At 28.9% G+C, this 26,780-nt stretch overlaps 1 protein-coding gene across 1 annotated transcript in view; it reads left to right on the top strand.

Annotated features, from left to right (window-relative positions):
- LOC107066180 (dystrophin, isoforms A/C/F/G/H) overlaps positions 1–26,780 on the top strand; it is a 334,345-nt gene that overhangs the window by 18,277 nt on the left and 289,288 nt on the right. The window contains exons 25-31 of the mRNA XM_015320544.2: positions 171–395; positions 487–1,002; positions 1,078–1,715; positions 1,938–2,085; positions 2,444–2,557; positions 2,628–2,804; positions 2,872–3,094. Of these exons, the coding sequence (XP_015176030.1) occupies positions 171–395; positions 487–1,002; positions 1,078–1,715; positions 1,938–2,085; positions 2,444–2,557; positions 2,628–2,804; positions 2,872–3,094 (2,041 nt within the window). The remainder of the gene's footprint in view (positions 1–170; positions 396–486; positions 1,003–1,077; positions 1,716–1,937; positions 2,086–2,443; positions 2,558–2,627; positions 2,805–2,871; positions 3,095–26,780) is intronic.

Raw genomic sequence — 26,780 nt, 5'->3', positions numbered from 1 at the left:
TTTCCATCGTTAGGTTAACAAATAATAATAATATTTTATAACATGCGTTTATTCTATATTTTTAATTATTATTAATAATAGGGGTTTATCGCTACAATTATAATTCTCGTCATTTTTCATTAAACGTTTATTTATTTTTGTTAAATTAACATCATTTTTTTTTTTGATAGATAAAAGTTGAACATTCGCAACAGGTATTGCCACAAAAAACCGAACAGAAAACATATTCTGAGAAAAGATCTTACGGTCATTTTTCAAATTCGTCAAGAGCTAATATTGAAAAGAAAATTTTGGAATTTGAAAGATCGGCACAATTAATGTTAAATAGAATGGACGTTATTTTGATGACTATTACTAGTATCAGTAATGAGAAGGATCCTACCAAACGTCTTGAGGTTTGTTTTTTTTTTGAAAAAAAAAAAAACATTAATATAATTTAAAGGGAATTTTTATTCAATAAAAAACTGATTATTAAATTAATTGCAGACACTTAAGAGTGAAATTAGTATGCTTGCTCCCGATGCTGCTGCATTGATTAGCAAAGGTGACGGTTTAGTTATGACAGTGCACACCTTGGATCCTGTACGTGCAGAAAAAATAAATAATGAACTTCAAGACAAATTAAGAAGCAAGTGGCATCAAGTGATGACGGAAACCGAATCACGACGTATCCAAGCTCAAAGAGCTGAAGAAGTATTAAGACAATACAACAGAATACTTTTGGAATTTGAAGAATGGTTCAGAGAAGTGCCACAAAAATTAGAAGAAGCCAACAATTACGAGGGACAATTGGAATCGTTTACTGTTGAATTTGATGCTAAACAAGAATTAATTCATAAATTTAATGATTTGAGTGTTGAATTGAAAAGATTGAACGTCGCATTTTCGGAAACTACTCGTTATAATATTAATGCCAAATGGCAAGAAATTAGTTCGCAATTTAAAAGATACAGCGGTAGCAAGGATAAGGATAAACACGTGACTGATAAGAAAATGGAATTGGTAAGTACATTAAAATAAAATGTATATGTATTGTGGGAGTCAATTTGTGAAATATAATATTTTGTTCTCGTTTAGGATGTTGGAGGACTAAATGCTCAAAGTATAATAACGAGAGCAAATAAAATGAAAGAAGCAACGTTGACAGTGTCAAGATCTTTAAATTCTGCACCATTGAATGGCAAAGATTACGAGTTATTTAATAATCAAGAAGAATGTTTGAAAAAGATAAACAACGCTATAAATATACTTAAAACAAACTTGGACGAGTTGAGTTCAGCTTCGGAAAATATTGCACGTCAATCGAAGAAGGAACAAATAGAACACGTTAAGTGTTTGATCGAAAAATTGCATGCTGATTGGAACAGCATCAACGAACGTTATATCGAGAGATATAATCGTTGGAATAAATGCTTCGAATTGTGGAACGAATTTCAAAATATGTGTCGCGCATTTTCCGAATGGTTGGAAAAAAGCGAGGACGCATTAAAAAAATTACTTTCCTTGCCTCATTCGAAAGTATCGAAAACGAAAATGTATGAACTTGAGCAAGAAGTTTCTCGCATGCAAAGAACGAAGAATAATATCAGTGCTTCCTATGCTGAAATATCGAGTCGTGCTTCTTCCGAAGATGTTGCTGAGTTACATAACACGATGGAGAATATCAAACACAAGTGGAATCGTTTGTTGACTGAAATCAATGCATACAAAGAAAGGTACGTAACAGGTTTTTTTTATCCTTTAAATTGTATCTTTTCTCATTTGGTATTTAATTTAATAAAATAAATCTATTATTTTTATAATATTGTACAAATATTTTTTTATGGTGTACATTGAATTTTATTTTAAAAAACTTCGTAAACATTCTCTGATTAAAATACAAGTTTTACACGTTTTCGTTTAGAATTGCATCCACTGTAATTTTTTTATTTTTGCAGAAATTTGGCAATCGAGAAAAAAGTTTCAAGCGAAGGTAGGATTACAAAGGCTACATATCACGTCATTGAACAAGTTAATTCGTTGCTACTATCAATGGCTAATCCATCAGATGAAACATCACTTTCGATAAGGTTGTCCTTGATCAAGGTACGTTATATTATTTTTTAATATATGAATATATGTACATAATAATACTAAATCGTTAGAAGTTTTTAATGAAACGTTTGATTGAGTTTTTTTACAATAACTGGTGAATAATTAAATTCATTGTTACAATTAAAAAAAAGTATGATACGTGAATCCTAATAATATCTTCAAATTTCATGAGTTGACTGCGCAAGCGAAAGTGTGCCAAGATATAAATAGTATTAAACTCTCACTACTGTTTATATTACGTATGCACCTTACCGATGCATGTTGTTTCTTCATATTTGTCTCGTTTATTAATTGTAAAAATATCGATCGTTACTTAAAAACGTGGACAAAATTTCTCTTTTTTTTCAAGGCTAGAGAAGAAGAACTTGTTTCAAGGAAAAGAGATACGCAGTTACTTATGAGTCAACAAAGTAGTCAACGTGGGGAGGATGTGTACAATAAACTTTTAGCTGATATGGATAAGGTAATTCTATTAAATGTTTTCATCAATTTCAATTAGAATGTTTTAATAAAAATAAATTTTGATTAATTAGGCAAAGTCTAATCTTTCGAGTCATCGTGAATATGTTGAAAGTAAATTAACTTCTTTGAAAAAATACATCAACTGTTTGGACACCGTAATGGCATGGATTATGGAAGTCCGTACGAGATTAAATATCACACAGGAGTTGCCTCAAAACGAGAGAACCGATGTAATTAATAATATTAGGGTAAGTTTCTTCATTACTTTACGATGTTAAAAAAAAAAAACTTGTAATTTATTTTAATGATATGCAGCTTAACGTGGTGGATCGAGAAATGGAAGTAAAAGATGTACTAGAGAATTATACTAATTTGGAAAAGGAATGTGAAGCAGCGAAACAACCAATATCCATCGAGTTACAAGAAAAATTGAAGAAATTGAGAGAAGATTGGCAATTTGTGAAGAACTTCAACGAGGGACCAAATCGAGAAATAGTGACCACCATTACATCGGATGTAGCTGCTGTACAACCAAAACGTGAGTCTTTAACAAATTTATTATTCGCATGGAAAGAATTTAATTAATAATATAAACACTTTTATTTTATATTCGGGAAAAGAATTATGAAAACAAAAATCATTGAAAGAAAATATCTTTCTTAATGCGAATACGTTGAAATAATTTTGATTCTAAAATGAGATTGAAATTTGTTATTTTTAGTATTCCTTAGCGTAGATATATTTTTTTTTTTATCACGAAGAAAAAACACAAATCCATCGTAATGTGAATAACCTGAAACAACTTTCATTCTGTTTTATATATTTTTTCTTTTTTTTAAAGGGGGGGTTCGTGGTTGTTCATCTTTGTTGTTTTAGTAGTCTTCTCGCGGTAGTTTTTATCGTTGCTCCTTATCGTTTCTCATCTCTTGCTCCATTTGACATGCTCAACCGTGAAATTTCATTGGTACCGCAAGAAAGCTTCTTCCAGCGAGTTGTGGGTGGTAGGTTCGTTCCGTTATCGTACTATACGCGTCGTTTCCTTCTGCACGTTGCACGTAGCACAACACGTAGCACAGCACAACACAATACAACACCCCACAGCACGTGTGTATGCTCTATGTAATTTGTTACGGTGGTTTCGAGCGTTGATGGAAAAGAGGAAGACAAAAGAGGGGAACCGAAAGAAAGAGGCAGACTCGTTGGATGGATGGATGGATGGATGGATGGATGGATGGATGGATGGATGGATGGATGAGTGGATGAAATAATGTTCTTTTCCATGTATGTGAATAAATCTCTGACCTTTCTCATTACTCACACAAATATACAAGTTTTTTCTCGTGTGTTGGACACCCTTAAAATTCCCCCGTGTCAAGAATTACAAGATTTTTTTTTCTCTCTAAGTTTCACTTAACTTTTTTTACTTTTTCTTTTGACACTTTTGAAATCGGGTTGTTAGTATTCTTTTTTTTTTATTAATAATTTGATCGTATATGCTCTAACTTTTAATTTATTAATATTAATAATTTATTTGTTTTTATTTTTTTGTATTTTATTACAAGTAACAATGGTTTATATAATATCCTACCGATGGATTTTTGTTGGCATACGCGCGTGGCTTGGAATACAATAGGAAATGATGAAGGATGAAGAATAACGAGTTTAAAGAGGATCGTACGTGTGAATGCTTAATGTTTCTTAACAATCACATTTATCCCCTTCTTTCTGTTCGTATTATTATATTTGAATTTTTATTCTATACTATTATATTTCTTAATCGTTTTTGTTTATTCTATTGGTGTTATATTATTTAATTAATTTAATTTCTTTTTTATTCATATAACGATCGTGCTCCTGAAAATAGATTTTATTTCGTACTTCGTTTATAATATTTCTAGTTAATGTCATCTAAAAAAGTTGGTAAAAAAAAATTATTTTTAGGTTTCATTGAAAGGTAACAAAATTTTAAATAAATACATATTTAATAAAAAGGGGTTGTCTTTTAAAGGTGAGCAATGTTTTAACCCATTTGAGACACCGTGTGCGTGCAATCATACTAAATTATTATCAATTATTTTGAGTAAAGTATTTGTCGAGATAAAATATTTTCTTTTGTATAAATAGTATCTTTAAAGTATAGAAAAACAAAATTTACCATTGTACAATTAGGAATATAACAAAAATAAAAAAAGAAATGGCTTCTGGGAACGGTGTTTGAAACAACCGTGTCGTAGTCTCGAATGGGTTTAAATAATGTAGTAAATAAAAAATATTGTTGCATATTTTCATAAAATAAAATTGATTATAACATTTTCAAACTTCAATTACGATTTAATACATACTTACTATGTTGTTTAAAATGAGTTTTACTCGTTCTTATAATAAGTTTTATTTCCTTGCTCGTATTATGATAAAGTGCACGATATTAGAGAAAGAGAAAATAAAAGAAGAAGAAGAAGCAGAAGCAGAATAGACGAGGAAGTTTGAAAGACGAGGAAGAAAGTAGAGGAAAACTCAATGTTTCCGACTCACTGACTCAATTTAATTTTCTTCTATCTTTTCTCTCTTTAACTCTCTTCTCTCTCTATTACTGAAAGAATTCATTAGCCTATCGCAATTAGCTTAACCGTTTCGAAGTTTTCCTTGAAGAAGTTGCAACGGTTATTATTAAATTTCAATCGAGTGAAATTTCTACGGCCCAACCCCACCTCTTACAATTTTCTCCCCATATTTCCTCATACCAGTTCTCTTATTCCCTTAAATGTAACATTTAAAGCTAAACCTACCATTCTGGGATACAAATAACCGTGTTCTGTAATTTAGAAAAATATAATAATTTATAAAATGTCTATTATTCGTTTCTAAAAAAAAAAAAAAATATATATATATATATATATATATATATATATATATCGTTCATCATCCAATTAACCCTTTGAGTGCTGGATACTTTTAATTAAAATGTTTTGTAGGAAAGAAATAATTTATTACTAACCAGATTCTAATAATAAATTATATTTAATAATTAAAGTTTTTCTTTTTGAATATAATTTAATTAATTAATATAAATTAATTTACCAAACGCATATATGCGTCCATAGCACTCTAAGGGTTAACAAAAAAATTTCATTCTATTTAATATGTTTTTTTTTGTTTTCTTTAAAACAGTATGAATAATAATGAACATAAAATATTTGGTAGTTTTAACTTTAATATGTATTTTAAACTTAATATTTATTAATTATATTTCTCGGTCTTGAATATTAGTCAACTTTATTTATAGTTAAATAAAATTAATACAATTTATGATTAACAAATGTAAGATTTCATTAGAGTATCGTTGTTTTTGTCTCGCTTCTTCTTTTATTTATTATTCATTTTTGTACTTTTTCTTCACCCTTTTTCGTAAGAGTGTTATTGCGACTGATAATGAGGTATTCCAGACTGAAGATGACTCAAGATGGAAGAAATGAATTCACATAAATCCATTCGGTGACAGACGCAACCCTTTTTATCCTTTATTTTCTCTCTTTCTCTCTCTCTCGTTTTCTTTCTCTCTTTCTAACGATTCATCATGAAATTGGCAAAAGGTTGGATAATAAACAATGAACCAACCCTTCTCATTAACGTGATTTCAATGATAATCACATTTTGATAGTCTCGTACGCCTTGACTGATAAGAACAATGATAAGAAAACTTAGCTGGAAGAAAAGACGCTCGTGAATAAACAAAAAATGAATGAATTTAATTGATAAAAAAAGAGAACAATTTTCATTCATTTTCATTCGGTTGAATTTGAAAAATGTATTTAAAATGTAAATAAGTGAAGTAGAGAGAAGTGGTATCGATGATTTCTTTTTGTATTTTTTTTTTTTTTTTTAATGGAAAAGACAGAAAAAAGAGAAGATGAGAGAGAAAAAGAGAGTGAGAGAGAGAGAGAGAGAGAGAGAGAGAGACAAAGGTGGAAATAAATACGCGAGGGAAAAAAGCTCTTTTCGTTCGTTGAGTTTAATGAAAAGCCGAATAATTACAGTAACGTTTGCAGCGCTGGTATTGGTTGGATTAACTTTTATTCTTGGTCAATGGTTTTATCCCCTTCTTCTCTTCTCTCTTTCCATCTCATATGCATAGAATTTTTGTTTTCCTATCGTGGTTGTGTGTGTTTTTTTAATTTTACTATGTTTTGTTATTAATTACTTTCTTTTGATTCACCGTGGACATTTTTTTGTTTTCTTTGGCTCAATGTAATTAATTTTTTAAACATTTGTTGTTGTTGTTATTTTTCACACTAATATTTTTACTTAACAATTTGTTCTATTTATTATTTGTTTATTGTTTTTTTTTATTTATTCTTTTATTTAATTTATGAATTATTCTTTCCTTCTGATTAACATTTTCCTATGGTTTGTTATTTTATTTGTTTGAAAAATCATTTGAGTTATTTAAACAGAATGAATTTATAACTTTTGTTTTTAATCAATAATCAAATCTTTCTCATTCTCTTTTTAGATATACACAAATATAAATTTCTTTAGTTCGTGACTTGGTTTGCAAGCAAACGAATATTTTATCGACCGATCGAAAGGGTCATCGTTGAGAAAATGGGGTGCGTTATCCGACTTTGATGTCGAATTCGATGTCTCAATTCTCTCATGGAAACCATTCTGAATTGGATATCGAATCGTGATGTCGATATTTAAAATTGAGGGAGGTTGGAAGGCTTAGGGATGATGCCAAAGAAATTCTACGAGAATTAGTAGTCTTTACACGCGTTAGTTTTATTATTCCGAAGGATTTGCATTATCTTTTTATTTTATTATAAAGTTTTCTTATATAGAGATGTTTAAATTGTTAAAAAAAAAAATAATAATATTCGGTGTTAGATTTGTTAAATGTCTTATTTTATTCAACATCATTTAACAATAACAAATTAAATTTTTAATTATACAAACAAACAAAAAATTAGGTAAATGGGCAAGTACAGTGAGCCGTGAATATCTGTAGAATCAATTTGATCTGGATACGATTGAAATCTCGTAAACATTGCTATCAACATTTCCACCAATTACTAGAAACTTTAAGAAAAAGACAAACAAAAATAAAAACAAAATGTATGTGTGCTGTTTCCTGTTGTGTTTTAAAAGCTACGTTCATTACTTTACCGACAATCAACCAGGTCTCTCTTTGTGTACGTAGTAGAAGAAGGAGAAGAGGGTATGAAGGGGGTTAGATGAGGATGAGAAAGATAAGGGGATGAGGGGGGACGAGGATTTGGTAGAAGAGATAGTAGAAGCTGGTTAAACGCAGGCACAACTACAGTGTCCAAGCTTGTAATCTGACTTGGTGGTGAGTCGTCTGGTTGGTCAGAGTAAAACGGTCCATTAAGACAGGGTAGCAGTTAGTGGGCATGCCATAGGAAACAACCAGCTTGCTAATGCGTTCTGAACAGAACCAACCCCTCTTCCTACCCCCCACATTCAGTAAAAGCTGTCAGAGGGGTAGAGGTCAGGCATTGAGGGTAATTTTACATTTGCCAAGCAATTTTTGTTATTCATCTTCATTATTAATTTTAAAGATTATGTTTCTTCTTATTTTTGTATTTTTATTAGTAATAGTATTTTATTCTAGTTGGTGTTGAAAGGTCCGTGTTTAATTTTCTTATCTCTGTTCTTTTTTTTTCTTTATGTTTTTTATTACTTTTGTATTTTTTTTTTTTTTATGAAACAACATAGCGTAGCGTAATTAATTGGAGACCCTGGTGTCCAGAGGGAAAACTTCGTTGGGCTAAGTTCTGAGGTGAAAAAAGATATTTTCTGTGGTTATACATAAATACATTTTGTTCTTTTTGGATTCCTACTTTTTGGACCACCCTAAACATACACATATATTTTTTCCTATCTCACAGATATATTTAAGTTAAAAAGTTACGCTTACTTGATTACTTTAGCAGGTAGAATTATTACGTTTTTCGTATTTTAACCGAAGAATATTTCATTGGTTGAAAGAAAGAGAAATATATATAGAAATATATATATATAAATATAGAGGAAGAGTGAGTTTAGTTTTACTAAGTTTCCTTGAAACTCCTTTGAATTGTCCATTTCCTCAACTCTTAGTATTTTATTCCTTTAAATTCATTTTCTCTTTCTCTTTCTTACCTTGTTGTACTATTGAAACTTGGATCGTATTTTGTCGCGTACTTTAGTCGTACTTTGGTGATTTACTTCTCTTGTCAAGTCAAGTCTTCTATTGATTTTACTCTGTCAGTGTGTCTTTACTTAGCAATTCTTAACGATTAATGAAATTCCAATTGTTCCTTTTATTTTTTCTTTTTGTTTTTTATTTATTTTACATTCTTTATTTTCTTTAGTCTCTCGTTAATTTAGTTTGATATACGAAGAACTATGGGTGAAAAGTATAATTAATAATCACAATTGTTAAATGAAGTGAAATTAAATTTCTAATTGATTTTATTAAAACGATTAAACGAAGATGCAAAATTTCATTTTCATTATTCATGTTCAAAATGAATGATTAAAATGAACATATAAATCTACTTTTATTATTAATGATTATAATTTCAAATTAATACGTTCCAATCCACATGTATATATATCTTTCCAAATTTGTTTATGTGTAATAATAATTTAAAATGAAAGAAAAAAAAAAACAAAGAATAATTTCATTCAAAGCTACTTTCGATAATTAATATTCAATAATTCTAAAGTTAGGTGAAAATTTGAACTAGGAGAGAATGTGTTCAAATTGTGACGTGGAATCTTGTACGGTATGTTCTATGAATGAAAATACGATCCTTTATATTAATAGGTCTCAGGGATTCCCTTTTCTCTCTCTCTCTTTCTCTCTCTATCTTTCTGTCTTTGTCGCTAGAAACTTTAGAACGAGGTACCCCCATAATAGCCAAAGCCAAGAAGAAGAAGAAGAAGAAGAAGAAGAAGAAGAAGGGTGGTTTGAGAATAGAAGTGGAGTTACGGGTGTAAGGGTAGGAGGGTTAGGTTGAGGGTTGGGGGTGAAAGGTACGAAGCAGTTTGAGAATCCGGACTTTCCACCTAAAGAGGGGAACAATGAACAAGATTAATGGTAAATGACGCATGCGTGCTGATTAAGTAGAAGAAGAAAACGAAAGGGTAGAATGGGATGGAAAATGAGAAAGGTGGAAGGTTCTTCCTGTTACGAATTCCTGACAAACGATTTTCAAATATGAGATATTTTACAAATATAATTTCAACTTTCACACCATGAGAGAAGCAAATTCTAATCTTTCCTTTTCTAGATAGAGTTGTTGTCAGCCATTGTTCTCCTAGTAGTGTGTGTATGTATATAGACACGTTTAATGGAAGACAAAAGATGGATGGCCGTTCAGTTAGCGTGTTGAGATTTAATTCATTTTCACTGTTATTATACTAGCGTGCTTTATGATCGTCTAATGGTGATATCATCTCTTTCTCTTTCTATTTCTCTCGTTCTCGTATTCGTTCTCTTTTCAAAAGTAACGAGATATATAGGTTTTGATAACAGAATGCCAAGATAAACGTATCACTGTGTAGGATGATATCCTGTAAACTTTTACTACCCTCGGTATCGTATTATAATTTATTTTATTTAAAAAAATATGAATAAAATATCGAAAATTTGATACTCCTTGATATCATATTTTATTTATTTATTTTTCTATATTTTATATTATTTTTATATTTATTTCTATACATTATATATTTATTTATTTATATAAATATTATATAGAATTCTTCTATAAGGGTTGTTTTAATTGATAGAAATGGAAAATTAAAGTACCCATATGAAATGTTTTTATTTGTAAATATTTTAATTTTTATTAACCAATTTTAATCTTAAAATTTTTTACAGTATCCCTTTTAGATAAATAATTTAAATATATTTATAATTATATATTGTTTTTCTTTTTTTTTTTTGTTAAAAACAAATTTCGTGTACCCTGGTTTTTGAAGTGTGCACGCGACACCACGTTTGTCCCATAGCTCCTATGACTCCCTAGTAATCTCATGGCGAAATGAAGAATAGGATATTGAAAAATCCCTGGGCTCTTTCATTGACATCCTTTATTCTTTTCTATCTTTCTCTCTCACTCTCTTCTCACTCTTTCTGTCTATCTTTTTCTTTTTTTCTTTTTTTTTTTCACTCCTCCCTTCTGGCGCATCTTTTTTCTTTATCTCTTTCACTCTTCGTCCCCTAGTTGGTGTTGGAAAGCACCTCAGGATGAATATGCGGAGGGTTCCACCATGGTTGGGTAGCAGGTGCGCCACGTAAATTTATCGCGACGAAGTGCTTGACTTGTGAGCGTCGCATTTCTGATTTGGATTGGGTACAAAAAAAAAAATAAGACAAAAGAAAATGATTGAAAAAAAAATAAAAAGGAAAAAATAAATAAAAAAAGTATATCCATTCGTGCTAGGGTTTTAATTATCAGTATTCAATAAGAAGTTATAGTAAAATTAATCTCATCATAAATTAAATTATATATATATATATTATATATTATTTTGTTGTTATTATTGAAATAAAAAATTTGATCTTTGAAAAATTAGGATAGGAAGGAAGAATTTTTTTGAATTAGATTTTTTTATTTAGTTTCAATTTTTTTTTTAATTTGATTTATTTTATTTCTATAAAATTATTTATATATTTAATTTGATTTATTTTATTTCTATATAAAATTATTTATATATTTAATTTGATTTATTTTATTTATACATAAAATTATTTATATATATATATATATAATTTTATATATATAATAATAACATATATATAATTATTTATATATTAAATTTTATTTATTTTCAATGTTTTAATTTTAATTTTTTTAAAATTAGATTTTTAAATTTAAATATTGTAATTATTTTAAATTGAATTTAATTTATTTAATTTAATCTAAAATTATAAGATTTTATTTCCTTTAGATATAATATAAAATAATAAATTGCCAAAAAAATATATTTTTAAAGTAAATATTTTTGATAAGAAAATTGTCGAAGGTGTCTACCTAAAAAAATAAAATAAGAATAAGTAAAAAATAAAATGTTGAATGAAAAGAAATATGTGAAATAAAAGAGATCGAGAAACATTTGAAATCAGTGTGTGTACCTCTCCTCCTCAGGGATGTCTCGTAAATCGTCTGATTCCATTCCAGCAAGTGTGTTCACTTTCTCTCTCTCTCCTCGCACACCTCTTTCAGTCGCATAGAAGAGAAGAAATCCAAGGAAATCCTAGAAAAATCGTCAAACCATGAAACAAAGGTTGTTGTTGGTTAGAGAAGAAAAGAAGGGAAAAGTCATAGCTTTTATTTTAACGACGAAGATCGTAAGGATTCGAATCAGCTTTCTTTTTCCTTCTCTTCTTTTTCTTCTTTCAATCGTATTTTCACTCCTCTTATTGGAAAATCTTATTTATTTAACAGGGTGTCGCAAACAAACCGTTCCTCATACTTTTACTTTATTCATTGTCGAATAAAAACAAGAAAATCTCTGATAAAATATTGTCGAAAGTGTCTAAAATTTCCTAATAAAATATTTCTGTATCGATCATTGTCCAAATAGTTGTTTAATTAACTTTTTTGTTCTCGTTTTACAATTAAACTATATTTCATTATCAGATTACCATTATTAGTATCGTATCATTATTATCGACATATTATAAATTATTATTATTCTAACTCTCATAATAAATGATTAATAATATTTTTAATCACGTAATCGATACTTTTAGTATTGACTTTTGTCAAGTCTCGTTGAAATAGATTTTTGTTTTGGTATTTTCTCTCTCTCTCTTTCTCTCTCACTCTTGTTTGATATGGCGACAGTAGAAAAGAAATGTCCCAACGGTGGGAGTATACTGAAAGTGGCTGTATCTTCGTGTCAGGAACCGGAGTCAGGGATGTTGGGTGACATTGACCGCGGCAGAAAGAACACCCCCTGTGATGATGCCGGCTACGTGCTGGCCGTGATACGCTTTCCATTGGTATTAGTATTAGTATTAGTATTAGTATTAGTATTACTATCAGTATTAGTATTAGCATTAGTATTAGTGTTGGTGTTGGCGGTGTTTTGGTTGTGTGTTGATGTTGGTGTAGCAGTCGGCACACCGAAGGTTTTCGCTGGCGCGTGGAAACGGCGCGTGGAAACGGCGCTTGCGTAGAAGAAACAGAATTCTGGTTAGAACCGGGTGGGTGACTTGAAAAAGGGGCGACGGGGTAAAACACAGTACGATCCCGGACGACTAAGGGGTAACCACACGGTTCACCGATGTTCCTTTCGCATTCTACTACGCTTTCGAATAATTTACATTATTTTATGTAAAACACATTTTTTTTACCCTTTCCATCCAGTTGTTATTGTTTATGTGATCACGTGAAGTATAAATAAATAACGGGCATATTTTTGTAAGATATATATATGTATGTATGAACTGATCTTTTCATATTTTTCATTTTACAATTAGTCCTTGGAAACGCGCGTGTGTCAATAACTCGTATCTCTTCCTTTTTATTGTTTTTTTCTTTTTTTTGGTGGGTGAGAGTGTGTTAGTTAGATACATTACGTGTATGAAAGTTTCAGTACAGTTTTACATGGATTCGATGGTATGAAATATTTCTTGTAAGTATTTTACAAAATATTATATATATATGTATAAGTTTGTCATGTGTGTCCTGTTTATATGCGTGTAGGTTTTAGGTTTTAAGTCGGGGAGAGATATATAAGGTTCTCTGTTGGTCACGAGGGTTTGTTTCGGAGTGCATTAAGTTGTTAGTGGCCTAAGCGAAAGCTCGTGTTTCATTAAAGATTTACAGGATTCCTCGTTAATAGTAAGTGTCACGAACGAAAGCTATTTTACTTCGTCAAGGTCTCTATAGAAAGTAGTACACGTTTTTCTCATGTTTCCTTGTTAATCTTAAAAGCTCAATTAATTTCTATTTACTTCCTAATTTTTACTAAACTTTTTCCCTCTCTTTTTTATTTATTTATTTTTAAATTCTATTCCTATCCAATATTATGGTAGTAGCAAGTTGGGTGTTGGATAATCGTAAATTTCACTCGATCAATCGATCTTTCGATAGAGTCTTTTCACTTGTTAGCTGATATGTTAATTTTTTTTTCTAGCTTATCAAAGAGTGATACCGATAACGTGATAGAACTTTTAGTTAAAGGGGGAAGTTTTGTAAATGTATATTTTAATGTTTAAATAAATGTTTTAGTAGTAATTATATTAAAAATTGTTTGAATAATTTGCGATTAGTTTTATAAGGACAATTTAAAGAACATTACATATATATATAATTATTAGAATATTTTATTTATTATCCTAATAATAAAATATAATATTTAATATATACATATATATTATATATATATATATATATATATATATATATATATATATAACCATATGTTGTTATATATGTTATGTTGTGTATAAAATATGTTATACTGTTATGTATAAAATATATAATAATATATATAATTATATTAGAATATATCTTATTTAATATCTTAATAATAAAATATAATATTTAATATATATAATATATTTTATTATTAGAATATTATATTGAATATTTGGTTTTTGCATGAAACTTTGGTAAAATATTTTTTTACACAAAAGGAAACCCTTTCAATATTTCCTTTATTCTTGTTTATAATTCCGTAAACTTTGTTTTAATACATATATCGGTTTTTAGAAAAATCAATAAAGGATTAGGTCGAGTAGCAATGTATCTATCTTCAAAGAGTATTCCGAAAATGCCCATCTCTTCCTGATCGATTTCAAGACTGATTTCAAATGGCCTCGTTTTCTACCAGCCTCCAATGTCAGCATTTTCATGATTGCTTTCAGTTTTGGTAAATGTTTTTTTTTTTCTTTTTCTCTCATTCTACCTAATGTGAGTGAAACTAAATGGACATACATAAAAGTTTTTTTCTTAAAAAGCAACCAACAACAAAGTTGATATACGGTTTGAATATTCATGTTGAATGAAATATTAGTTATCTTTACGAATTTATACTTTAACATCTGTTGAACATTTATTTTATTGAAATATTTTTTTCTTTTATTGAAATACTTTGCAACAGACACGTGGAAATGTTGTTAAAATTGAATTCATTTATTATTCTTCAGAAGATGGAAATTGAATTTAACATCATATTGATTAAATTAATATAGATAATACTAATTCATATCGTATTATCATCTGTTATCTTATTTTCTTTCTATTTATTAGAATTAAAGAAAGAGAGAGAATGTATGTGTGTATTTGTGTTAGATATAGGACAATTCAACGTGTCTATCCATTCCTCGTAATTAATTTAACACTTAAAGCACTAATCTAATTACATGTAACATTAAATTAGGATTCAAACGAGCTTTGACGTGATCGATGATGATTGTTGAGTTGAACTGGCTAAATCTAACAGCTTACAATTAGATTGGTATTAACTAGAAGAAGGGTTTTAATTCTGTTGATTATAAATCCATGCAGTAGTATTCTAAAATTTATCAATTAGTTATTTGGTGTTGATACAATTTAAGCTTGTGTAGTTTTGATTGGGGGTATTGATTAACAGAATGGTTTAACTATTATTAATTATAAATCCATACAATTACAAATTAGATGTGTTGTAAATTTGTTTAAGCTAACATGGGTTGATATTAATTAGGAGATGATTTTATCTATTGATTATATTAATTAGAACATTGTTGGAAAATTTTAATTGGTAACTTACCATGTATTTTAATTAAAGTTTCATTTGAAAGTAATTATAAATTAATAATTTTGTAATTTATAAAAGTAAAAGGGGTTTTTTTTTATTTAAATCAAATTTATCAAAAATAGAAAAAAAAGAAAAATGTTTTGTAGTAATGGAATAATTTATTATTAAACAAATTCTAATAATAAATTATTTTTAATAATTAAAGTTTTTCTTTCTGAATATAATTTTATTAATTATAATAAATAATTGTTTTTGGTTTGATATATTTACGAAAAAAAAATTTGTTGGAAAAGAAAATGAATAATACGAACGAGGTTATTAGCTTGCAAATGGAACGTACACTGTTCCCCTTCATTCCTTTCCTTAATTTGATCCTTTTTTAAATTCTTTTTCTTATTTCTCTAGCTATATAAAATTAATCGTACAAAAAGAGACGGTATAAGAATGATCCAAGTTTAGATTACCTCCTTATCGAACACCTTACTTACGCTTGAATAATTTCCAGCCACGTTAAATTTTCATTCTATCTTTTACAATAACATTTTTCTTGTTCTTTTAAAAGAGGAACCTTTTCTCGCGAGATTTTTATATCAATTTTGTAAAGAATAGGAAACACAAATATAATAAAATATTTATTTTCAATGAAAAATTTATTCTGAAAAGAAAAAAAAAAGAGAGAAAATTTTCCATCGAACTTTGCAGTTTTATGTTTTTTTGTTTTTTTTTCCAAAACTTCTTTTTATCGATAATGAAATATAGAAGATAAAAAGGTAACACATTTTAATCCTTTGAGTGCTGAATACTTTTACCTACAATGTTTTTGTAAAAACAAAATAATTTATTATTATTGAACAAATTCTAATAATAAATTATATTTAATAATTGAAGTAATTGTTTCTGAATATAATTTCATTGATTAATATAAACATTACATTTTATGTTACATTAATATTAAAAAACATAAATACGTCGAACGATAAAGTTAATAATTTTTACAAAACGCATATATGCGTTCATAGCACACAAAGGGTTAATATAAGATACTTATTTTTTTCTTATTTATACAAAAATTGATTCCATATATGTATGCACGTTTACATAATGGCAAATGTACTCATTCATTAGAAAAGCATTACGCCGTTTTAAAATGAAAGAAAGTGAAAAAAAAAAAAGAAAAATTCAAGACTTGAGAAAAGCAACAACGAGGTCGTGATAAAAAGCGGTAAGCTTCATTAAAGCTGTAGAAAAGATGAGAAGTTTTTTTTTTTTTTTTTTTTTTTTGTTGGTAGGGTCTAACCGTTAAAACGGTAGGTTTTTGGTTGATGCTGTATCTAGGACAGCATCACCATCCAGCAAATGCATTTCAAAACGGAGCAGATCATGGTCGCGTTATCCATTCGTAATACATTCACGAATCCCTTGCATTCATATATATATATATCTAACTGGTATTCATATAGAACTTATATACGCACACATATATATACACACGTTTACTCATACACTTTTACGCGATACATCCTTTCCATTGAATTCCTGCTCTTCATCATCATCTCTTTCTCTCTCTTTCTATCTTTTCTCTTCTTTTTTTTTTTTTTTTTTACTTCACAGAGAAAAAGCAAACGCCCTCGAAAAAGGGAACGAGTTAGTTGATTTTCCAATTCGGACAAAATAATAATAATAATAATAATAATAATAATAATAATAATAATAATAATAATAATAATAATAATAATAATGAAAGAAATAAATTTAGGACGTTTAAAGTTGTAATTATGATTGAAATTCATTATTTTATTGCAGTCATATATTTATTTCTAATTTTATTTGAAATGTGGTTAAATTATTGCATTATTTTTTTTTTTAGGTCAACGTTGTATCATTGCATGCGTGTTTGATAAAGTTGACAGATAGTTCATGTGAAATATAATTTATACAATATTTTATAGCGTTATGTAAAACGATTTAACATTATTTCTATCACGATTTTGTGTATACTGAAGAAAAAATGATATCGCTGAATTAATTTAACAACTGTTCAACAAAAATTCAATATAATTAATTATGAAAGAATGATTAAACTTGGAGAATTAATAAATGAAAATATGAAAGTTGTCTTTTGACACTTGTAAGTAGAAATAGTGTTAAAATTTCAAAATGTAATGATAATTAAATATCGTTCAATTAAGAAGAATATATTTAAATCAAACATTTACAATAATGTTGGTGATAATGGTGGATTTAATCACAAATGAAATTTAGTTTAAGATGAATTGAATGGAATGTTGCATCGTGCGAGAAGATAGCACGTGTTTCGAAGTACAAGTTCGTTTGTTGTGTGTACGGATCGAAAGAGGGGAAAAAGGATAGATGGGTCATAGGGGGTGGAAAAGAGGATAGTCGGGGGGTAAAATTGCTCGCACGTGGCGTTCACGCCACCAACGAAATATTCCGGCTGACTTTCTTCTTCTTGTTTTCTCAGTTCTCTGCTTTCAAACGTTATTTACGTGACATTGTAGTTGCTTTTGCTGTTGCTGCTTCTTCCCCTAAGCTTTTTCCACACTCCTATATATATATATATATATAGCGTATATATATATATATATATATACGCATATTGTCGTGCAATTTTATCGCAACCATTTTTCGATAGAACCTGACGATTTTTCTCCATTTTTTTTGTCCCTTTTTATTTTTTATTTTTTTTTGTTGTCGAGAAAGAAGGAAATGGATTCATAAATTTTTCGGTTAAACGTATGTATTTTTTTCTCGTGAAATGAATTAAATGTGAAACTCTATAAAAAGGGAAGAACTTTTATTCTAATTTGTTCTGTTTCGTTTATTTTTTTATTTTTAATGTATAATATTCTACGATGAGGAAGTTCCTTTTTTTTTCAATATATCTCACTGAATGAATATAATAATTTATCAATGTTATTTTCTTGTTCTCTTATATATATATATCTGGGTCTTTTTTTCTTTTTATTTTTTCACGAGAGAAAGAGGAGTGGTGGTATGAGGGGATAGAATGGGTTCATAAATTTTGCGATTAAATAAATATACGTATAGTATATCTTTCCTGGAAATAAAATGCTAAAGTATAATACAGAAGGGGGATAGTAGTTTTATCTCGTTATTATTTGGTTATCTTTTATATCTTTTTTTTCTTTCTTTCTTTTATAACATTAAAGAATTCGGTAAATGAAAAATTTCTATTCGAAATATCAAGGACATTTCATTCCGTATAATATAATAGGCATTAGTGGTAGTGGTGGGGTTGAATTGGTGTCAAGCATTTAAAAGAAAAACGGTGGTAAATAAAAAGAGGTCGTTGAAAGGATCACAACAACTCTGAGTGAGGTAGTACTTTTCATTAGAATTATTATTATTATTATTATTATTATTATTATTATTATTATTATTATTATTATTATTATTATTATTATTATTATTATCATCATCATCATCATCATCATCATCATCGTTTGTTGTTGTTCTTGTAAGCAAAGAGAATTTTATTTTCATTTAAAGATTTATCTCAGTGTCAGGTCAGACTCGGATAGTTCCACAAGTATTATTATTTCATATTATCGAATAACGCGAATCGTGAAAATACAATTGTTGATTTAAACCCACACTGGGGGTGGTGGTGGTAGTGTGTGTAGGGAGGTTGTGATATCGTTTAATGAACAGAGTGAGAAACAAAAGGCATCGTTGATCCGTTGCCATTGAATTACGCGTTTTGTTAAACTTACACCAGCTCTCGTTAATTCGACCTTTCCGTATTTTACTTCGATCGTGCGCAGAACCATCTGACCGTGGTGGTGGGCTCGTTCGTTGGTTTGGTCACCTGCGGCCCGGTATTTAGCTTCGATTTATCCCAGAAATTCTCTTTCCACGTAGGAATAACTCGAATACAGTAATACCCCCTAGTTGCCTTTTACTGTATATTATTTTCTCTTTTTGTTTCATTCTTTCTTTTTTATTTTCTGTTTGCTTAGATACTTTAAGATAATAAATTTCAATGATAACGTTAGATAATTTGGTTTTTTGTTTCTCTTTTAATTTGCAATTAATATTAGTTGTTTTGTTTTACTTTCATTTTATTTTATTTTGTTCATTCGTTTATTTTTTATCTTTAAATTATTATAATACTTACATACATGCATGCATACAATTAACACGTTGCTTATTGCTTAATTATGATTGACGAGTTTTATGTTACAAATTTGTGTTTTCTAATTTATGCAATGTGTACATACTTTAAAAGGCAAAAGCTTGAAATTAAATTGGATATTTATGAATATTTTTAATAATTAAAGTTAATTATTTTATTAGATTCATATATTCAAAACTTTCTGGTAATTAATTTTTACAATTGAATAATTTTTTTCGTATTTATTGTATTACTTGTTTAACAGTAGAAAAATTTATTAGTTGCATTGTACGAAATAAAAAGTTTTCGAGTGAGAAAGGGTTAAAGGATAACACGTTAATGAAATTTTCTTTTCCTTTAATAAGATTTGAATAAGTAAAAAAGGTAGAGAAAAGTATTGTAGGACGAATTTGTTGTATTTTTTTTTCTGTTAGTCGTAGTCACGTTTAATGGAACTAACACAGAGAAAACAGTATTAGACATTGGGTGTTGTACGGCTAATTCGTAGACAATGCACCGACAAATCCCTTCGCGTCTACGAAACAATACTCGATTCTTCCCTGAAACTCTACCACCATCCCAGACACACACACACATACACACACACACATACACACACTACTACTACTACTACTACTACTACTACTACTACTACTACTACTACTACTACTACTACTACTACTACTAAACAATACGAGATAGAACAATTTTATCCGTGACCAAGTAACACGCGTGAAATTTCTTGTAATTCGTGTGACTCTAACTAACAGAATATTTTTGTAATATTCTGTTAATAATAAATGCGTTTTAAACATCGATTTAATCGACGAGGTATTCAAATATTTCATTTTAATTTTACATATTAATATTTAATTACATATTACACATATTATATTACATTTCAATTTGATTTTGACAATAATTATCATTATAAATATTATTTGATTTATTATTTAAGCGACTATTAAATTTAATATTATATCTAAAAAGAAATATATATATAAATATTATAGATATAATTAAAATGATTAATAGGTATAGATTGTAATTACATATCAGAATATAATATGATAACGAGGTTAGTTCAATGATCTCTCTGTTGAAATGTCTCTTAATCACCGAACTGGATCCGTTACTCTCATCTACCTGCCTACCACCCTCACCACCACCACTATCACCACCCAGCCACACATCGGCGTATTCGTTTTTAGGGTTGAATTTGTTCCGGGAGAACACGGATTAATCGGTTGCTCGGAGAGTGAGTGCGTGTGTGTGTGTGCGCGCGCGTATATGTGTTTGTGTACGAATCTACTACGCTCGAAGGGTAGATTTTTGGGGGTGTGGGGTGAGTTTGGCCAGGCGTTATCTGTACGTTCGGCAGATAATGCATGTCGGGATGCAACCACGGAGAATGCATTTGAAAATGGTAGGAGAAAGGGTATATAGGTGGGGATGGGGGGGGTGCAGGGTAATAGGGGGATGCAAAGCGAGCGAGGCTTTTGGGAGGGAGGTTTTAGAAGAGATGGAAGAGGAGATTCCTAGTGTCTATCTAACCAACCAACCAACCAACCCCACTGTGCGAAACGCTCGACCGTGTTTGCTTCTCGTAAACCACCCCCGACGCGCGTGCTTTCTAATCTGATACGAACCCCGTACACGCATTGTCGCGCGTATCTCTTGCACGCCTATACATCCTCCCCCCTTTTTTTTTATCCATTTTCTTCCTTTTTTTTTTTACCTTTTTTTTTTATCATCCTACATACACTCCCTCAGGTCTCTATCTTTTCACCGTTCACATATTTTTCCAATTGTTTCCTCCCTTCCATCCTCTTCTCTCGTTTCTAGACTTCTATTAAAGAATTTTGTTCTCATTTAATCGATTAGCACAAGTCAGTTGTATTGTAAATTTTATTTTGTAATGGAAGAGATTTTGTTGTTTACTCGATTGTATTTTTCTCTTTATTTGTCCATTTTTTTATTTCTCTATCAAAAAATTCAAATGGAGAAATCTTTAAAGTCTTATATTGAAATCGTTCATTTTTAATTTTTATTCATTTGTTTGTTTTCTTCTTCTTTTTTTTTTTTTTTTTAATAAAAGGTTTCTTTTTATCTCGCCTGTACGCGAAACCACTTTTTAAATTTACTTTTTATAACGAAATTTTGTTGGAAATAAATTTTTGTATTTTCTGACTATTACATTTTTTCTCTTTTTCGTATTGGTTTGTTTCTTTGTTTTTTTTTTTTGGTGAAGTCGGACATCGAAAGGGAGGATCGTGAATTCGATTCGATTCGATTTTATTTCAAGCGAAGGCAAAGCAAACAAACTTTTACCTATCCCTCTCTTTCTCTCTTTCTCTTATCGCATATTTTTCCAATTGTTTTTTTCCCCCCAATCAAGAAAATTCTTTTTCACATCGATCGGTGGTTTAAATATATTCGAAAAATTTCAAAGTTGCAACACTAAAATTCTTTCCTCGTGTAATATTTTTTTCTTCTTTCTTTCTTTTTCATTTATCTACGATCTTTTTCTTTTTTACCTTTCCTATCGTATTAGTTTGTCTATTTTATTTTTCTCTTTTTTTATTCGACGAATTCGATAACATTGAGAGAGAGAGAGAGAGAGAGGGAGAGAGAGGGAGAGAGAGAGAGAGAGGGAGAGAGAGAGAGAGAGAAAGAGAAAGAAAGGATCACGAATTCGATTCGCTTTTCGATTCGATTCGATTCGATTCGATTCGATTCGATTTCAGGTGAAAGTAAAGCAAACAAAGGTACTTGTTCATCCGTAGGATGATTACCGTCTGGATTTTCGAGATAGTTTCGAGAATCTCTTTGAATTTAGTCGGTGGTTGGTGGTGGTGGTTCGTTGAAATATCCATTTTTCAAATATTTCTTTTTTATTTTTTTTTTATTTTCATCGATATATTATCTTACTGGTTGCAATTCAATAAAAGTATTTCACTTTTATTTTTTTGTTTTCGTATATATTCATACGCGATATTACATTACTTTGGGAATACTTTCTTTTTTCGTATCGAGAAATAAGAAAAGATGGAAAGGAAGGAAGGAAAGAAGGAAGGAAGGAAGGAAGGAAGGAATGAAGGAAGGAAGGAAGGAAGGAAGGAAGGAAGGAAGGAAGGAAGGAAGTGAGTTTGAGGTCACCAAATGTAATTTGAAAAATAACGTCGATATTTCTACTACATGATCCCACGTGAATATCGAAGGGTACTTTGCGTTTACTCAGTAATTTAGTATTATACGTTATAATGATTTCTCTTGAGAGTACTCTAACAGACATATGTTACATCGATCAGATAGAATCCATTCTTATGGGAAACTCTCTGCACAATTCCCTTTAGGATATTCCATAAAAATCAGCATACACATACGTACAGTTATACATATGTTCAACACTTATAACTTTGTATTAAATAGAAAAATTAAATCATATTCATTAATCAATTTTAATATCAAACTAAATCATTATATTAGTTATATTAATTTATAAAAAAAAATTATAAATTAAAATTACAGATCTATAAAAATCAACATACACATATATAGAGTTATACATATGTAGAATATTTGTAACTTTGAATTAAATATAAAAATTAAATCATATTCATTAATCAATTTTAATATCAAACTAAATCATTATATTAGTTATATTAATTTATAAAAAAAAATCATAAATTATAATTGTAGATATATAAAAATAAACATAAATATATATTAGGGTGGGTTAAAAAAATGACTTTTTTTTTTTCAAGTGCCACGGAATAATGGGTTGCTAGACACCTTAAAATAATTCTCACCAAATATGAGCTCTTAATTTTAATCCATTGTTCGTTGATAAAAACTAAAATTCGTGTAAATTTTCTCAAAATTTATAAATTAAATTGAAATTTTTCGAATATTTATTCAGTACACTTATATCTATCAGTATAAATTTATAAAATCAGTACACATGAAAGTTTGATGATGAATATCTTTTGAACGCTTAATTTAATCGCCAAAACATAAGACACCATTTTTATAAAGCAGTTAATTTCCTACAAAAATTTGTATTGTGCACTTTTTAATAGTCATTTATTGTCGAGTTATAAAATTCATAAACAAAAATGAAATTTGGCTAAAAATCATCAAATTTAAATCTTCAATATCATTCAAATGTTGAGGTTTACGGAAAAAATATAAGATACCTTTTTTGTAGAGCATTAAATTTCCTACAAAATTCGTCTAGAACATTTTTCTGTACAATCAATAAATGATGAGGTATGAATTTTAATCTATTGAACTAAAAAAAAAAAAAAAATAAAAAACTGCGATGCGGAGGATCTTCCTATTAAAATTAAGAGCTCAGATTTGGTGAGAATTGTTTTAAGGTGTCTAGGAACCCATTTTTTCGTGGCACTTGAAAAAAAAAAAGAAGTCATTTTTTTTGACCCACCCTAATATATATATATATATATACTAGGGGTGCCCCGGCTTTTTTGACGTGAAAAATTCTTTAGAATCAGATTGATGCGTTCATTTAATATAATTTTAAACTGTTGAATGAAGTCTTATTATTATTCACTTAAACTTATTTTAATAAAAGTTGAAAAAAAGTTGAAACAAAAACTTAATTTATCGTAATACCATTGGATGTACAATATTTTCGGTTGATCCTTCAGGAGTATATACACAAACAAATTCGATGGTTTTCCAACTCTGGAACACGCAACATATAATTGGCCGTGAGAAAAGTACGGATTTTCTAAATCTCAAAAAAAGTGTCATTTGAATAACTTCTTCAAACACTAATTTGATCTTAATGTAATATTTCAATTAGCACACGATTTTTTGTAACACAATAACACGAAGAAAACAATAATAGAAATATATCGAATATATCGAAAAGTATAATATCAACAAAAAATATCGACTAACTTCAACCTACAAATTTTTAAAATCGGTTCAGCCGTTTAGGAGGAGTTCATGACATGTAAAGAATTTAATTTTTTACGCACGTGTAAATTTAATAGAAAATTATATAAAATACTTACTTCAATTCCGCACTAAATTTGCAAAATGTATAGTTTTTTATGCACTTCAAAACTCTTCAAACACTAATTAGGTCTTAATGTAATATTTTAATTAGCACACGATTTACAAACAGGAATCGAATAACTTCAATTATCGACTTGAATATTCTCTATAACTCGAATATCGACTAACTTCAACCCATAAACTTTTCGCATAATAATTTATAAATAAAAAATTAAATAAATAAAAAACTTAAATTGGACCGAATTGTAGCGCTAAACCATTATCAAATCCACCTGAAGACACACGCAAAATTTCATTAAAATCGGTCCAGCCGTTTAGGAGGAGTTCAATTACAAAAACGTGCACAGAATAAATATATATATATATAAAGATATAAAGTTATACGTATGTAGAATGTTTGTAACTTTGAATTAAATACAAAAATTAAATCATATTCATTAATAAATTTTAATATCAAATTTATATTAGTTATTATAGTTATATTAATATTGTATTAGTTATATTAATTTGTAAAAAAACATATATTTTACTTTATATTAATTATATTAATTTCCAACAAAAAACATAAATTAAAATTACAGAAGAAATTTTAATTAGAATTTAATTGAAAATTGAAATTAATTACATTATAGAAGAATATTCCTATTTTTGGTTCGTTCTCTATCCGTTTTTTTTTATATATATAAAATAATATATAAAAAAAAGCAAAAGATAAGAGAGACACGAAGCAAAAAAAAAAAGGAAAAAATAATCTTTCTCGATGAGATCTCGATTTGTTCTTTGGAGCATGATCGTTTTCATCTATCTCGAATACGACGAGAACTCGTTTTCTTACTAGTGATCGATGTAGTACAGTGAGACGGTCCATTAGCGATTCGGAAAATCTCTTCCTTTCTTTCTTTCTTTCTTTCTCTTCTTCCTTTTTCGTCGACGATCAGAAAAAAGAAAAAAAGGGGCAGGGAAGGGGAAAAGAAAAAAAAATGATTCGAGAATGAAAGAGAATGTGATTCGAAGCTTCGAAGTGAACAGTTTCAGTTATCTCAATCGAAGTATGTTAATGACGTTTTAATATATTCCTTGAGAACCATTTTTTTTCCATTTCTTTTACCACTTCTTTCCTCATTTTATTTTTCTTCGTAATCGTTACATTTTTCGTCAAAAGAGAGACATACCTAAAAAAAGAATGAGAGAACGTTATCAAACATCGTCATTATTTTTTCTTAAAATCGTACGTTTCTCATTTCTTGTGTTTGATTTGTTTTATTTTTCGTTTCGAATATTTTTCCTTTAACGAGTGACACGAAAAAGCTTGCTATCGTGTAGAAATAAAGAAATATATATATATTCCCTATATATTCCCTATACATATACATATATATTATATAGTAGTATAGCTCCCTATATAGTAGTATAATATAGAGCATATATAGTAATATAGACTATTACTACTACTACTATATTATGTATATATATATATATATATATTCTATTCTAGCATAGATTTTACGATGATTTTTCATATTTTTCTTATTTTCTCAACGCTTATTTCTTTCCTTTATTTTTTCTTTATTTTTTTTTTCCTTTTTCTTTCATTCTCATAAACACGGAGATATACACACACAAGTACATATACTTTTGCACGTGTACATATAATTTTCTCGTAGAAAAAACGAGGAGATTACAATGAGGAGAGAGGTAGTAGGGGAACAACGATAGTTTTCTCGGCTCGTTTCGTATGTGGGCCAACAGCTGGGCCATCCTGTTGCTTTTTAGTTGATGAACCGTCCTTATTTTCGGTCGTTGCCAGAGTAGAAGAAGAAGAAGAAGAAGAAGAAGAAGAAGAAGAAGAAGAAGAAGAAGTGTACGATGAATTCTCCTTTGTACTACTTTTTTGTTTGTTTGTTTGTATTACAAAAAACAATGAAAAGGTACTTGTTGTAATTAATGAATTATTCGATGTAATTTTCATTTATTTTAATTTCAATCCGGTGAAGACGTTAAACACGGATTCTTGTTTTTTGTTTCTTTTTGCTTTTTGTTTTTTTTGGTTTACCTTATACAATTCCCACTATCTCTAAACAACAACGTATACCTAATTGAGATCGATACGAATACACGAGAGGCTAACTTTAACCGTTAAGTAAGATGAGACGAAATACGAGCTTAACTGTGCTCAACCGATATCGATTGAAAATTTTGGTGGTTTACTACTACTAACAACTCTACCATTGCTTCTAATCTTGTCCTACGTTAT

The sequence above is a fragment of the Polistes dominula genome, unplaced genomic scaffold (assembly GCF_049000335.1).
Source record: "Polistes dominula isolate Pdom_NZ unplaced genomic scaffold, Pdom_raw_medaka contig_16, whole genome shotgun sequence".
Taxonomy (NCBI): Eukaryota; Metazoa; Arthropoda; class Insecta; order Hymenoptera; family Vespidae; genus Polistes; species Polistes dominula.
This window is presented reverse-complemented; position numbering and strand designations above follow the sequence as displayed.